The sequence below is a fragment of the Pelodiscus sinensis genome, chromosome 1 (assembly GCF_052426305.1).
Source record: "Pelodiscus sinensis isolate ZL-2025 chromosome 1, ASM5242630v1, whole genome shotgun sequence".
NCBI classification, from domain to species: domain Eukaryota; kingdom Metazoa; phylum Chordata; order Testudines; family Trionychidae; genus Pelodiscus; species Pelodiscus sinensis.
In genome coordinates this window covers 21,508,775-21,523,030 of record NC_143052.1, presented here as the reverse complement: position 1 = coordinate 21,523,030, position 14,256 = coordinate 21,508,775, and the positions used below count along the sequence as shown (strand labels likewise).

At 41.3% G+C, this 14,256-nt stretch overlaps 1 protein-coding gene across 2 annotated transcripts in view; it reads right to left on the bottom strand.

The window, feature by feature from the left end:
- Positions 1–14,256, bottom strand: part of HGF (hepatocyte growth factor) — a 73,388-nt gene that overhangs the window by 35,713 nt on the left and 23,419 nt on the right. For both annotated transcript variants that reach the window (XM_075926385.2, XM_075926398.2), the window contains exons 6-7: positions 12,486–12,606; positions 6,817–6,935 (exon numbers count right to left, since the gene is read on the bottom strand). In XM_075926385.2, the coding sequence (XP_075782500.2) occupies positions 6,817–6,935; positions 12,486–12,606 (240 nt within the window). The remainder of the gene's footprint in view (positions 1–6,816; positions 6,936–12,485; positions 12,607–14,256) is intronic.

The window sequence follows — 14,256 nt, the reverse complement described above, 5'->3', positions numbered from 1 at the left end:
CACTTAGGGTGGTTAACCAAGCAAGACAATGAAAGCATTCTTCATTGGTATGATGTGTTTAAGGAGTGGTCACCTACTTGGTCCACAGATCTAAATATAGCTTTCCATCCTAACATTGTTTTATTAGTAATCTTAACTGTTATGTTTGCTCCAACACTCTGTATGTGCTATTGGATGAAAAGGATGTATTCCAAACTGAAACCACAAACTGAAATTATGACTCAATACATAGCTATGAAGCAAATACAGAAAATTTTAAATAGTGACCACTCAACAATTGTTCTTGAGAGGTCAAAAGGGGGACAATGTAGCTAAATCTTTGTATGAGTTATTTTATAATGTCTCAAGGTTTTTTTTAATCTTTGTATTAAGTCCTTTCATAACATAGAAATTTTGTAGTAAGTCTTTTTATAATATTATAGACTTTAGGAATAATCAAAGTAAAGCAAATGTTTTTGTACTAGAAGTAGAATAGATCTTACCCCTTTGACTTGAAAGTGGTTTTGTTCTTGATGAATAAAATGTGAATGGATAAGGCTTGGAAGACAAGCACCTCCGAGGATTAACAGTTGCAACAGTTGAAAAGTGGAAGAATAGGAGTCAAACCCAAAGAACCCAAGAAACTGTCAAATGGGCTCATTGTGAAATGATCAGACATATGGACAGCAAGCAGCCTCTTTGAAGTTAAATGTGGTAGCATTGGGGATAACACCCAGAAGACGGTACCACAGATTTAATTAAGAACTAACTGGCACAGCTAACGTGCATAGATTTGTATGAGAGGGAAGCCCCACCTATAAATGTGTCTAGCATTGGACCCTGGGTCTTGTCTTGTCAACATTGGAGCACTGGTCCAGACCAACAGAGGCCCAGCTTCTTCCCCTCCCCCATCTAACTCACCTGGCCAGTGAAGTTAAGCAGAGCAACAAGTTGGTAATTAAGCAACAACAAAATGGTGTGGGTGTATGTGTCTGTGTGGCTACGTCTAGACTGGCATGATTTTCCGGAAATGCTTTTAATGGAAAAGTTTTTCGTTAAAAGCATTTTCGGAACAGAGCATCTAGATTGGCACGGATGCTTTTCCGCAAAAGCACTTTTTGCGGAAAAGCTTCCGTGCCAATCTAGACGCACTTTTCCGCAAAAAAGCCCCGATCACCGTTTTCGTGATCGGGGCTTTTTTGTGGAAGACAAATCTGAGCTGTCTACGCTGGCCCTTTTGTGCAAAAGTTTTGCGCAAAAGGACTTTTGCCCGAACGGGAGCAGCATAGTATTTCCGCAAGAATACTGACAATCTTACATGAGATTGTCAGTACTTTTGCAGAAATTCAAGTGGCCAGTGTAGACAGCTGGCAAGTTTTTCCAGAAAAGCGGCTGGTTTTCTGGAAAAACTGGCCAGTCTAGACACAGCCTGTGTGTCTGTGTGTGTACGAGTGCATGAGTATAGTATATTGTATGCATATGATACAGTATTGTATAAATATAATTACCAATAAATGTGGCATTTTGCCTTTTCCCCCAAAAAAAGATCCCATGCAGTTCTTTATGTACAACATGGTGTGGGTATTTTAATAGGATCAGTTAGCCTTTGCAACTAGCTGTGCAAGATTCTGAGCTCATTTATATCTATGAAACTTTATCAAAACCACATTCTCACTGAAGAACAGTGCTGCACATAAAGAACTTTCAAGACATAAATACATATATTCTTCCACAGGAAAAAACCAACAAACCTAAATTAAAAGGACATCAAGGTAGCAAAAAAATACCAAAACCTTAATTTAATCCCTTGTGCATGTGCATTATGGCACAGCTTTTAGCTATGTGATTCTATTTTTTACAAAAGACCCCATCTCATTCCGTACTCAGGATGGACCTGCTATGGGATGCATCGGAGTTTTGTAGTGAAAAAAGAGCATCATCTGGGGGTTCCCTGCTTCATTTTCTGCTGCTGTTGAAAGGTATATAGTGAAGGAAGAAAATAAAGGATTGTCTTATGGTTAGGCAGTTGAATGCTGCCCTGGAGATCTGGATTCTATCTCTGCATCTGCCATAGAGTTCTTACATGATGGAAAGCAAATCAGACCACCCTTTACATAGGCGGCCACTAAGGCTATGTCTATACTACCTGGTTATTTTGAAATAAATTATTTTGAAATAAATTATTTTGAAATAACTATTTCAAAATAAGCTTATTTCTCTTCACAAGCAGAAGTTACTGTTTCAAAATAACAAGTCCATTATTTCAAAATAATAGGCTTGGTAGTGTAGACGCGCACCTTGTTATTTTAAAATAAGGGAAGTTATTTCAAAATAACTGCCCAGTGTAGACTTGCCCTCAGTGTGCAGTCTATATTCTCCGGATGCCTAACTTGAGACTCCCAATTTGCAGAAGCGTTTAGTACTCATGACTGCGACACAAGTGTGTGGGAGCTGTGCTTTGAACATGTAAAGTACTATATAATACCAAGGACACTGCAAAAATCAGTTCAATCTGCTGATTGAGCTGGTTAGAATTTTTCATTTATATTGGAGTGGGAAACCTCTGGCACACCAGCCAGCCATGGTTCATCAGGGCTAGACACTGGTGAGCAGCCAGACACTTTGTTTACCTGAGCACCCATAGGCATAGCCTCTCGCAATTCATCATTCCTGGCCAATGGGAGCTGTATGGAAAGTGGCAATGGTAAACTGCAGCTTTGTATCAGTGTCTGAGGCTGCTCAAGTAAACAAAGTGTCTGGTCCATGTCAAGTCAAGTGTGGCCCACGCGCTGGAAGTTACACGCCTTGATCTAAATCTCTCTGTGCCTCAGATTCCTATCAGTGAACTGGGAATAATACCACCCTTTTTTCACAAGCGTGTTGTGAACATAAATTTATTCATGTTCAAAAAGCACTCAAATACAATACTGATGAGTACTTTAGAAAAATCTCACAAGGAAATGAACATTTCTGTCTTCAGAGGACGTTTGAATAGTGTCCAGTAAGTAAGCCATGGGAATCACATAGGGTATGTCTACACTACCCAGCTAGTTCAAACTAGTGGGGTAATGTATGCATACCGAACTTGCTAATGAAGCCCGGGATTTGAATTTCCCGGGCTTCATTAGCATAAAGCTGGCGCCGCCATTTTTAAAAGCCGGCTTGTTCGAACCCCGTGCCGCGTGGCTACACGCGGCACGGGCTAGATAGTTCGAACTAGCTAGCTATTCCGAACTATCTGTACGCCTCGTACGAGGCGTACAGATAGTTCGGAATAGCTAGCTAGTTCGAACTATCTAGCCCGTGCCGCGTGTAGCCACGCGGCACGGGGTTCGAACAAGCCGGCTTTTAAAAATGGCGGCGCCAGCTTTATGCTAATGAAGCCCGGGAAATTCAAATCCCGGGCTTCATTAGCAAGTTCGGTATGCATACATTACCTCGCTAGTTCGAACTAGCGGGGTAGTGTAGACATACCCATATTGAATAAGGATGAGAATATTGACCAGCTGCCCATTCAGTGATCTATCCTGTACACTGAATGAGGAAAGAACCTTTTTTAGAAAATTGTCTGTGATGATGTAATTGAAGTCTCTCTCCTAATAACTACACCTAAAGGGGCTGCGTTCAGATTGCATAGTCAACCTTAGTTTGGGCATTTCCTAATTACTCTGTGCTTGACTGTGAAACCTGAATGTTCTTTTAACTTTGGTTTCATTATGAGCATAGCCTAACAGACTGCCCTTGGTGTGACAGTCAGCAGGTAAAGACAGAATTACGGTGACAATCCTTACCTATCAAATATGATATTGTGGGTAGAAAATGCATGAGCCCTATAGAATCCAAGACAAACTCCCTAAGAGTAAGGAGAGACAGAGACCTACTAGTGCCTCTAGAAAAGGAGGGAGAGTGAGGAAGAAGAAATATCTTTGGGTTGGAAAAGGGAAGGAGGTATGTGACAGACTGACCAGGGCTAGCACTTGAGCCAGCACTCTTTGTGTTATTATTAATAATAATTAGGTTCTACTGCAGAAGGATTAATTAGACAGAGGTGTACCTGACGACTGGGTCAGACTGGGATACAGGAATGCATGATCCAATTAGTAGGGAAGCTGAATAAAAGGGCAAATGAAGCCATCCTCAAGGTGAAAAAGAGGAAAGAAACCAAAAACTAGGGGAGCTGGATCAAAGAAATTCTTTGACTAGAGACATCTTACCACTCTCCTCTATTTTAGAGAAGAGGGTAGAAAGTTAAGATACAGTATGTAAAGATATGAAGATACTACAATGTATTGGTGGAAGGATTAAAATACTGTAAATAACCTACAAAGTGCTATTTACAAGGAAGAAAGTCTCAACGCAGTCTGCATTTGTGGAAGAGGCTGCAGTATGGCATGTGGCCTGGTTACATGAGAATGACAGAATAACTATAAAAAGCACTAAATAATGCATTGCTGATTATGCCTTATACTGATCCTTGATGAGATTGTAAGAGCTTTGCTTACTATTCAGTTACAGAACCAATATAGTGCCATCGTCACTAAACAACAAAGTAAAAGAAGCAGTGAAAGGCAAAAAGGCATCCTTTAAAAAATGGAAGTTAAATGCGTCCAGACTCAAGGGTTTTTTCGAAAAAAGTAGCCTTTTTTCAAAAAAAGTCACCTGAGTCTAGACTACAGCCGTGTTCTTTCGAAATTAAATTGAAAGAACGCGGCTTTTCTTTCGACGGCGGTAAACCTCATTTGACGAGGAAGAACGCCTTTTTTTTGAAAGTGCTCTTTCGAAAAAAGGCATTCTTGAATGCAAACAGGGCTTCTTCGAAAAAGAGCATCCAGACTGTCTGGGTGCTTTCTTTCGAAAAAGCGGCCTGCTTTTTCGAAAGTACAACTTGCAGTCTAGACGCTCTTTTTCGAAAGAGGCTTTTTCGAAAGTATCTTTCGAAAAAGCCTCTTTTGAAAGAGGCTTGCAGTCTAGACATAGCCCCAGTGAGGAAAATAGGAAAGACTTTGGAAAAGGAAGTGTAAAAATATAATTAGGAAGGCCAAAAAAGAATTTTAAGAACAGCTAAACAAAGACTCAAAAAGGAATTAAAATGTGAAACTGCAGAACTAACAACTAAATCAGTTTCTATACCAAATGACTGTGATGCCAATTTTTGAAAGGGTTCCAAACGTGATCCTGTCAATTACAGGCTGATATGTCCAATTCCAGTAGCAAGCAAACTGGCAGAAATTTTAGTAAAGAAGAATATTGTCAGACATACGGATGAATGTAATTTGCTGGTGGAAGAGTCAATGTGTTTTTTATAAAAGGGAAATCATAGAATCATAGAGCTGGAAGAGACCTCAGGAGGTCATCAAGTCCAGCTCCCTGCCCAAGGCAGGACCAATCCCAACTAAATCAACCCAGCCAGGGCTTTGTCAAGCCGAGACTTAAAAACACTAGGGATGGAGATTCCACCACCTCCCTAGGTAACCCATTCCAGTGCTTCACCACCCTCCTAGTGAAATAGTTTTTCCTAATATCCAACCTAGACCTCTCCCACTGTAACTTGAGACCATTGCTCCTTGTTCTGCCATCTGTCACTACTGTGAACAGCCTTTCTCCATTCTCTTTGGAACCTCCCTTCAGGAAGTTGAAGGCTGCTATTGTGCCTCACAAATCTACAAGAATTGTTTAATGGGGGTCAAAAAGCATGCAGACAGGGGCATCTGGTGGATATAGAGTACTTAGCTATTCAGAAAGCCTTTGATAAGGTTTCTTACCAAAGACACTTAAGCAAAGTAAGCTGTCATGGGATAAGAGGACAGGTCCTCTAATGCAATAACAAATGGTTAAAAGATAAGAAATAAAGGATACAAATAGTTCTCAGAATGGAAAGAGATAACTAGTTGTATTTCTCCAGGGGCTGTTCTGGGACCAATCCTAGTCAACATATTAATAAATTATCTGGAAAATGGGGTAATCAGTGAGATGCCAAAATTGCAGACAATACAAAACTACTCAAGATAGTTAAGTCCCAGGCAGACTACAAAGAGTTTCAAAAGGACCTCACAAAACTGGGTGACCGGGAAACAAAATTCAAAATAATGCTCATTGGAAAACATAATCCCAACTATATATATACATATATAATGATGGATTCTACATTTCTAAGATTTCTTGGGGGTAATTATGGATAATTCTCTGAAAACATCAACTCACTGTGCAGTCATAGTCAAAAACATGAACAGAATGTTGGAATCATTCAGAACAGGATATATAATAAAATATAAAATACTATAATGCCTCTATATAAACCCATGGTACACCAACTCCTTAAATACTGCATTCAGGCATGGGTGCCTCATCTAAAAAAAAAAGGTTTGAGGTTTAAAACAACTAAAGAAAGTATTTTTCCCCATACATTGCTCAGTCAACCTGTACAACTCCTTACAGAGGCTGTTGTGAAGGCCAAGGCTCAAACAGGGTCTGAAAAAGAACTAGATAAGTTCATGGAGGACAGATCCATCAATGGCTATTAGCCAGGGTGGACAGGGATAGTATCCATAACCTGTGTTTGCTAGAACCTGGGAATGGGTGACAGGGGATGGATCACTTGATGATTACCTGTTCTGTTCATTCCCTCTGGGGCACTTGACATTGGCCACTGCCAGAAGACTGGATACTGGGTTAGATGGACCTTTGATTTAACCCAGTATATATGTTATGTTCTTATTTTAAAACTAAGCAAAAACACAACTGGACAAAAACAGTTATATTCCCCACCCACTGAAAACAGACTATGTTAGTCCAGATTTGGGAAAGGAAAAGGAAGCAATAAATTTTGCTTTAACTCACCACATGTTTTAATTGCACAGAACTCCCACGGGGTGTTAGGGTCAAGAGTGTAGCACCATGGTCTCGGCTTGCCATCAGGATTGCGGCAGTAATTATCATCAAAGCCTTTGTCAGGATATCTATAAACCACACCAACAAATGCGTTCAGCACGTCTGGCTGGCAACACTGCAGTCGTGCACAAGATGTGTAAGGAACCAATTCCGCAGAGACTATTTTGGGATAGTGTCTGCTGGCTTGGGACCTTATTCTGGGGACTACCCTCTATTGTCATAGAGGGAAATGAGACTGAAACCAGCTAGGCAGCACTGAGCAAAATAAAGCTCTTTGGGGAAGGGGACTTTCAGCAATGGTAGGATACCAGCTGGGGTAACTCATCCAATTACTTCACTCCAATAGAGTGTGACCATCGGTCGACAGACACACCAGCCTGATATTTCTTTTCCAAACAGCCCAATTAAGTATGGATTATATAAGCAATGCCTGGCATGCCAGACTCATTAAGAAAACAGGTTCTCTAGTACAACAACCCTGGGTTCAAACTGGAAGCTATTTTCAATTGCTTTGTTACTAATGATAGCTCCATTTTGGTAACACAGCTTGTTTTAGGTCATGCCCTCATTTCCAGCATTGCAAAACATATTTAAAACTTCCCTTTCCTTTTATCTTGTCATGGTTTGAGACTGTTGCATTATTTTAATTGTTTCCATATTTGTCTTGCCACTATTAATCAGATGAGTGGGGGGACATAATAAGGAGACTTACTTTATCTAAATGGTTATACTAGCAGCCAGAAATCAATACAGAGATACAATTAAACAAATGTGGGGATAAAAAATAAAGAGAGAGAGAGGGAGAGGGAGATGAGGATAATAAGTAAAATGTATTGATTATCAATAAAGGCAAAATGCTTTGTTTTTGCCAATTTTTTTGCTACATGTGGAAAAGAGAACAAAAAGTTAGGCTTGCCCAGGGGACAACTGTGAAAATTTATTAAAGAAGACAAAAATGTTAACTACCTATGAACCCAAGACCTTCTGGAACTGCAAGCAGATGTGCTTTTCATGGGCAGAGGAATGTGTGATTTTTAAAAAGTGTGCTGATTGGGGTTTTCTACCTACCCTACACTCATCCCAAGGTCTGTTTGTACATTTGGAGTTCAATCCTGCCTCCCTGGGACAAGGTACCTTCCCTCTGTTACAGCAAGGTTTGAAAGGTGGGGTAGGTGGACAGTCAAAGGACTGTTCAACCTTTACTATCATTGTGCCTTCATGAATGGGGAGCAGAAAGGGCTGTGGCAGCATGAGAGCCCTTAATCAGTACAGTAAAACTCCAGTGATCCGGCATCCAATGGTCCAGCACTCCCGATGGTCCGGCACCATCTGGAACCCGGAAGTGCTCTGGGCAGCCGGACAATTGGAGCTGTTCTGCCCCCGGCTTTCCCAATTCAGCTGCTGATGAAACGGACCAGTGGCTGACTCGGGGAAGCCGGGGGCAGAGCAGCTGGGGTGCTGCTGGGTTGGTCCCATAGCGTCGCACCTCGGCGCTGCGGGACCAACCCGTTAGCACCCCAGCTGCTCTGCCCCAGACTTCCTCAAGTCAGTCACTGCTGAAACTGACCAGCGGCTGACTCCGGGAAGCCCACGGCAGAGCGTGCTGTGTCCCGGGCTTCCCAGAGTCAGCCGCTGGTCAGTTTCAGCAGCGGCTGACTTGGGGATGCCTGGGGCAGAGCAGCTGGAGTGCAGGGGTGCTTCCGGGTTTGTTCCACAGTGCCGAGGGGTGATGATACGGGACCAACCCGGCAGCACCCCAGCTGCTCTGCCGCGGGCTTCCCGGAGTCAGCCGCTGGTCAGTTTCAACAGCAGCTGACTCGGGGACGCCTGGGGCAGAGCAGCTGGGGTGCTAATGGGTTGGTCCCGCAGTGCCAAGAGGCACATCCCCCTCACTCCACCCCAGACACCTCATAGGCCCCCCTTCCTATAGTCCTGCATATCTGATAATCAGGCACCCCCTGGGTCCTAAAGGTACCGTATTATCGGAAGTTTATTGTACTAACTGCTGTGCTTCACAATGATCATTACTGCTTCAAGACAATTACTTAGTTCTAAACTGGGAGGGGGTGAAGTTTAAAAGGACGCTGGTATCGCCAACGCCCTTTCCCTGATCCCCACAACCAATCAGTTCCTGAGATGGGGACAGGGTAAGATACCAGCTGGGTTATGATCATCAGAACCATTTCCCTTAAATGCCATCAGGTAACTGTACACTAAGGGTTCTATCCTGCAAGGTTCTGAGCACTCTGGTCCCAATCCAGCAAGACACTTAGGCACAGGCTTAACTTCAACTGAATCACTTATGCATTTAATCATTGTCAAAGTGCTCAGCATTTTGCAGGATCAAGCTATATAGACAGAAAAGCAGGAAAACGTCCAGCATAATCCACTGACTGTATTCTCAGCATTACACCCAGAACATTACAGGATCCTTAGGGATGCAAGGACTACAAATGGTTTGGGTTGCAGGAGGGTATTAGTGTACAAAAGCTAGCCCTTTTTTACTTCCTTTGCCTCTAGAAACCATAAGAGCTCCAGTTTATTGCCCTCATTTGCTCATGTGCAGAGAGAGTAGGCAAGAAAGAAGTTGTCCTGTTCAGTTACAGATTTTGCAGACAGTGTTCTCAGATCTGCTTGCTCCTTTCCATGTCCCTTGGGTACGTCTACACTGGCAGCTACTTGCGCAAGAACTCTTTTGAGGAAGAGTTCTTGTGCAAAAAACTCTTCCAGAAGAGAGTGTCTACACTGGCATGTGCTTTTGTGCAAGCGATGTGCTTTTGCGTAAGCGCATCCATGCTAGGCTGTGTCTACATTGGCAAGATTTTGCGCAAAAGCATATGCTTTTGCGCAATATCTTGACGGCTGTCTACACTGGACACGAGCATTTGTGCAAGAACACTGACGTAATGTATAAAATCAGTGCTTCTTGCACAAATACTCTGATGCTCCCGCTCAGGTATAAGTCCTCTTGTGCAAGTGTTCTTGCGCAAGAGGCCAGTGTAAACAGGTAACATCAATTTCTTGCGCAAGAAAGCCCGATGGCTAAAATGACCATCGGAGCTTTCTTGCACAAGAGAGCTTCTACACTGGCATGGATGCTTTTGCGCAAAAGCAAATCTTTTGCACAAAGGCACATGCCAGTATAGACGCTCTCTTGCGCAAATATTTTTAATGGAAAAACTCTTCCGTTAAAAGTATTTGCGCAAAATCGTGCGAGTGTAGATACAGCCCCAGTGTAGACGCTCTCTTGTGCAAGAAAGCTTTGATGGTCATTTTAACCATAGTGCTTTCTTGTGCAAGAAATTCATGTTGCCTGTCTACACTGGCCTCTTGAGGAAGAACAGTTGTGCAAGAGGGCTTATTCCTGAGTGGGAGCATCTTAGTCCTTGCGCAAGAAGCCCTGATTTTATACAGTAGAATGTCAGTTTACTTGCGCAAGAACACATGGACAGTGTAGACAGGTAGCAAGTTTTTGTGCAAGAGTGGCCCCTTTGGCGCAAGATTGTGCCAGTGTAGACACAGCCTTGGAGTTACTCAGTAGCTATTTTATTCCTTACAGCAGACCATTTAATGTCCCTTCCCTCACAGGGAGCCAGAACTAGCAGGGATAAGCTGGATGATGGGGCTGCAATCTGGCTCATGCAACCTCATATTTTTGTCACTGAGAATTATGTAATGTCCCTATAGCAGTTGGTTTGATTTCAAGGTCTCTTTTCCGCAACACACAGGCAGAGCCAAAGCTGCCTGCTTGGATCAGATCAGGATCTGCGGGGTTACTGAAATCTTTTAGATTCCCTGGTACACCTGCTCAGTGATTTTTGTTAAATTTGGTTGCCTTGGGGGTTTTTTCTTCCATCATCCACTAAATTGGCAATAGGAACCTAGGAAAGCAACAAGACACTCCTCCAAGTGTCAGAGATAGGGCTGTCTGAAGAGAGTTAGCAACTGAAGATGTGAATATTACGTATTTTTTCTGACAGACCAACATTATTCTTTAATACTGGTGGATGATCCTTATTTATTTCTTCATACTGAAATTTACATCCAAAATACATCCCTGATGTAAGTAAATTACACCAGTGATTAATTGGCCTTCTGATTTGTCACACTTAAAATTAAATAGTGTTTTGTAGCAGCTAAAGCCATTCAAAAATAGTCCAAATTTTTGCTCTAGAGGAAACAACACCAAGTTGCTGTATAAAGGGCATTTTCATATCAGTGATACAAATTAGGGAGTTGTATTGAAAAGACAGAGACTTTAAAGTGCAGTAGCACATCTCAGTATTTCTCTGCCATACATAGATATAAGCCACATTCCTGCATTGTGCTTCATACAGAGGGACTGCTGCCCCAAACCATCTTAATCTCAATGGGATTCCATGAATGTGCCGCAGTGTGTCTGTGCAGATAAAAAGCCCTAGAATGAAATCCTGGCTCCACTGAAATCAATGAGAAAATTTCCATGGTGATGCCAAGGTGTCCCCCTTAGGGCAAATCTATACTACAGAATTAGGTTGACCTATGTTACGTTGGCATACAGCCACTGCAGTAAATAAACTGCTTTTGCCTTTCCATGCTATACTGCTTGGCCTCACCAAGTTACATCAATGGGAGCAACATTTTAATGCCTTATTTTGACTTAACAATAGTGTAAAACAGATCTCAGACTTCTTTTTCCCTGGTAGTTTTGATTTATTCACATTCCTGAGCCACATAAATTATATCAAAGCATTAGTGTAGACATAGCCTAAAACTACCAGTGCTTTATTCTAAAGCCTAAGTAAATACATTTCACTATTTGCACTTGGTGTTTATATGGACACATTCAGAAGATCACAGATATTTTCAAATATTAATTAAGCTTTACAACTTTATTGTGAGGTAGGTTAGCATTATTTTACTAATGGGTTTAGTTAAAATCAAAATTTTCAGATACTCCTTTTTCAGTATGAGACCATGCAAGATTTTCCCACCCTAATGCAATAAAGGATCAAAGGCCTTTATGTGTGGCCTAAATCCACCCACATAGCTTCTCCAGAAGGAAGTGTAAATGTTGCAGATGGCCGTCTGCACTTTGGTAATTTTACCCACTAGAATAAAATCTTTCTTGACTGCATTTATATTGCTATTTCTGACTCACTTTTTTGGCTTTATATCTACATCTCATCAAACTATTGTCCAAACATAAATCTATGATCATAAAATTCTGAATGTAACCATGTACAATTGCTTTCCCAGGCTGAAAATCAGTGCTGATTTTTTTAACACCTCACACAACATAAACTGGATAGCTAAGCCTGATAATTATATAGACTCTAGCTATTCATTATTGAAGTAAATAGATATATTGTAAATTATTAATTTTGTGTTGATATCTTTGGTAAGTGTAAAGAATTACTGTTATTGGTAATTAATATTATTTATTTAGTTATGCTATGTTTTCTAAAGTGAGACACTAGCTCTCAGTATATAGACATATATCTCTCCTCAGACCACGTAAATTCACACAGCTGCATTGCACTTTATGAAGGCTTGCTGATTTAAACCAGCTGAGGTTAGGTCTAACAAGTATCAGAGTATGTGTAATTTTAGAAAAACAACAGTAAGAAGTATTTTACCTCTCTGGTCTGAATTTGTGCCTGTGTGGTCTCTGAAGGTCCCAGCGCTGGCATTCCTTGCCTGATTCAGTGTGATCCATTGGCCCTCTATAACTTTCTCCATTGCAGGTCATACATTCAACTGAAAACAAAAAAATAAGTCTGTTAGTAGCTCATAAAAGTAGTAGAAAGAAATTTCTGTCATAAACTGCTGTCCTGCACAGAGAATTATAAAAATATTAATTCCTTGATCATCGCTTTCACACAAGTATAAGAAATGCATTTCAAAATAATGTATCGCATAATATTTAGATTCGGTGCCAAATTAGCTCAAATTACTTTTGGATACATCTCGATGAAAGTGCTTGAGGCATTTATATACCGAGCATCTTTTATGAGCCCTTTATAGAAATTAGTTGTGAGTATTGAATGGAGATCTAGATTTAGTTTTGATGAACTGCACACCAACCAAGCAATGTTATTGTTGATTAAATAAGTGAAACTTGCTTGTGTGTCTGTCTGTCTAGCTATCTATACATACTAGCTGTGATGTAACCTGGTCATAGATAAAGTTAAAATCTCACTGAAATTAATAGGTGTGAATGCACTCATGTATTGGCATAAATTAATCACAATCACTCACTTAAGGCAAAAGGGTCATGTGACCTGAACCAGGAGTTTTGGATTGTGTGGATAGAAAGTTTGTGTTGATGTTTTGGGTAAATCTGTGGGTGAGCAAGCAGGAACATAACACAGAGCCAGGGAGCAACTGAGACAGCCTGAAGAAAACAGAGCTAAAACTTGTCGAAACACAGAGACCCTAAGAGAAACTCAGAAAAGTTCTGGATTGGAGTGCTGGTCCAAAAGACTGCTGGGCCTGTATGCTAAGAAACCACTCTTCATAATTCATAGACTTTAAGGCTTTGAAGGGACTATCATGATTATCTATTCTGACCTTCTTCATATTGCAGGCCATAGAACCTCACCCATCCACTGCTGTAGTAGACCCCTAGCCTCTGGCTGAGTTACTGAAATCTTCAAATCATGATTTCAAGATGTGATATTACAGAGAATCCACTTTTACACCAGTTTAAACATGCAAGTGACCTATACTCCATGCTGCAAAGGAAGACAAAATAATCCCAGAGTCTCTACCAGTCTGACCCAGGAAAAAATTTCCTCCCAATCCCCAATACAGTAACCAGTTGGACCTTGAGCATGTGGTCCTATTGCCTTTGGTTACTTCAAAGGAGCAGGATAATACACACTCCTTGTAAATAAACAAGATTGTATCGAAGAATGTACCAGACTCCATCATCAGCAATTCCTGCTCCCAACTGAAATATCCCCAGGCCCTGAAGAGTGTGTGTAGTGTGTGTGGGTGTATACAAACGTTTAAATATAAAAATCACTTAGGACTTGTCTATCCCTGACCTGTTGCACTGCTTCAATGTAGACTCTACCTCCTTCAAACAGGAGGGATACTCCCACTGGTGTAGGTAATCCACTTATCAAAGAGGCAGCAGCCACATTAATAGGTCAGTTTAAGTATACCTCTCACCCTGGAAAATCCACTCCCCCGAGTAATTTAGCTAGATGAACCTAATTTTCTAGTGTGAAACAAGCTATGGAAAATGATAATTTAGGCAGTCAGAAAATGAATTCTTCAGTCAAATCATCAGTCAAGGCCTTCATCCCACATTCAGCTGCAGTTCTAATTCTAGCTGCAGCAGAGACAGGCTGTAAATTTTGGTTCTTAGTCTTCCAGAGACTGGATCTCGTAGCCTTCCAA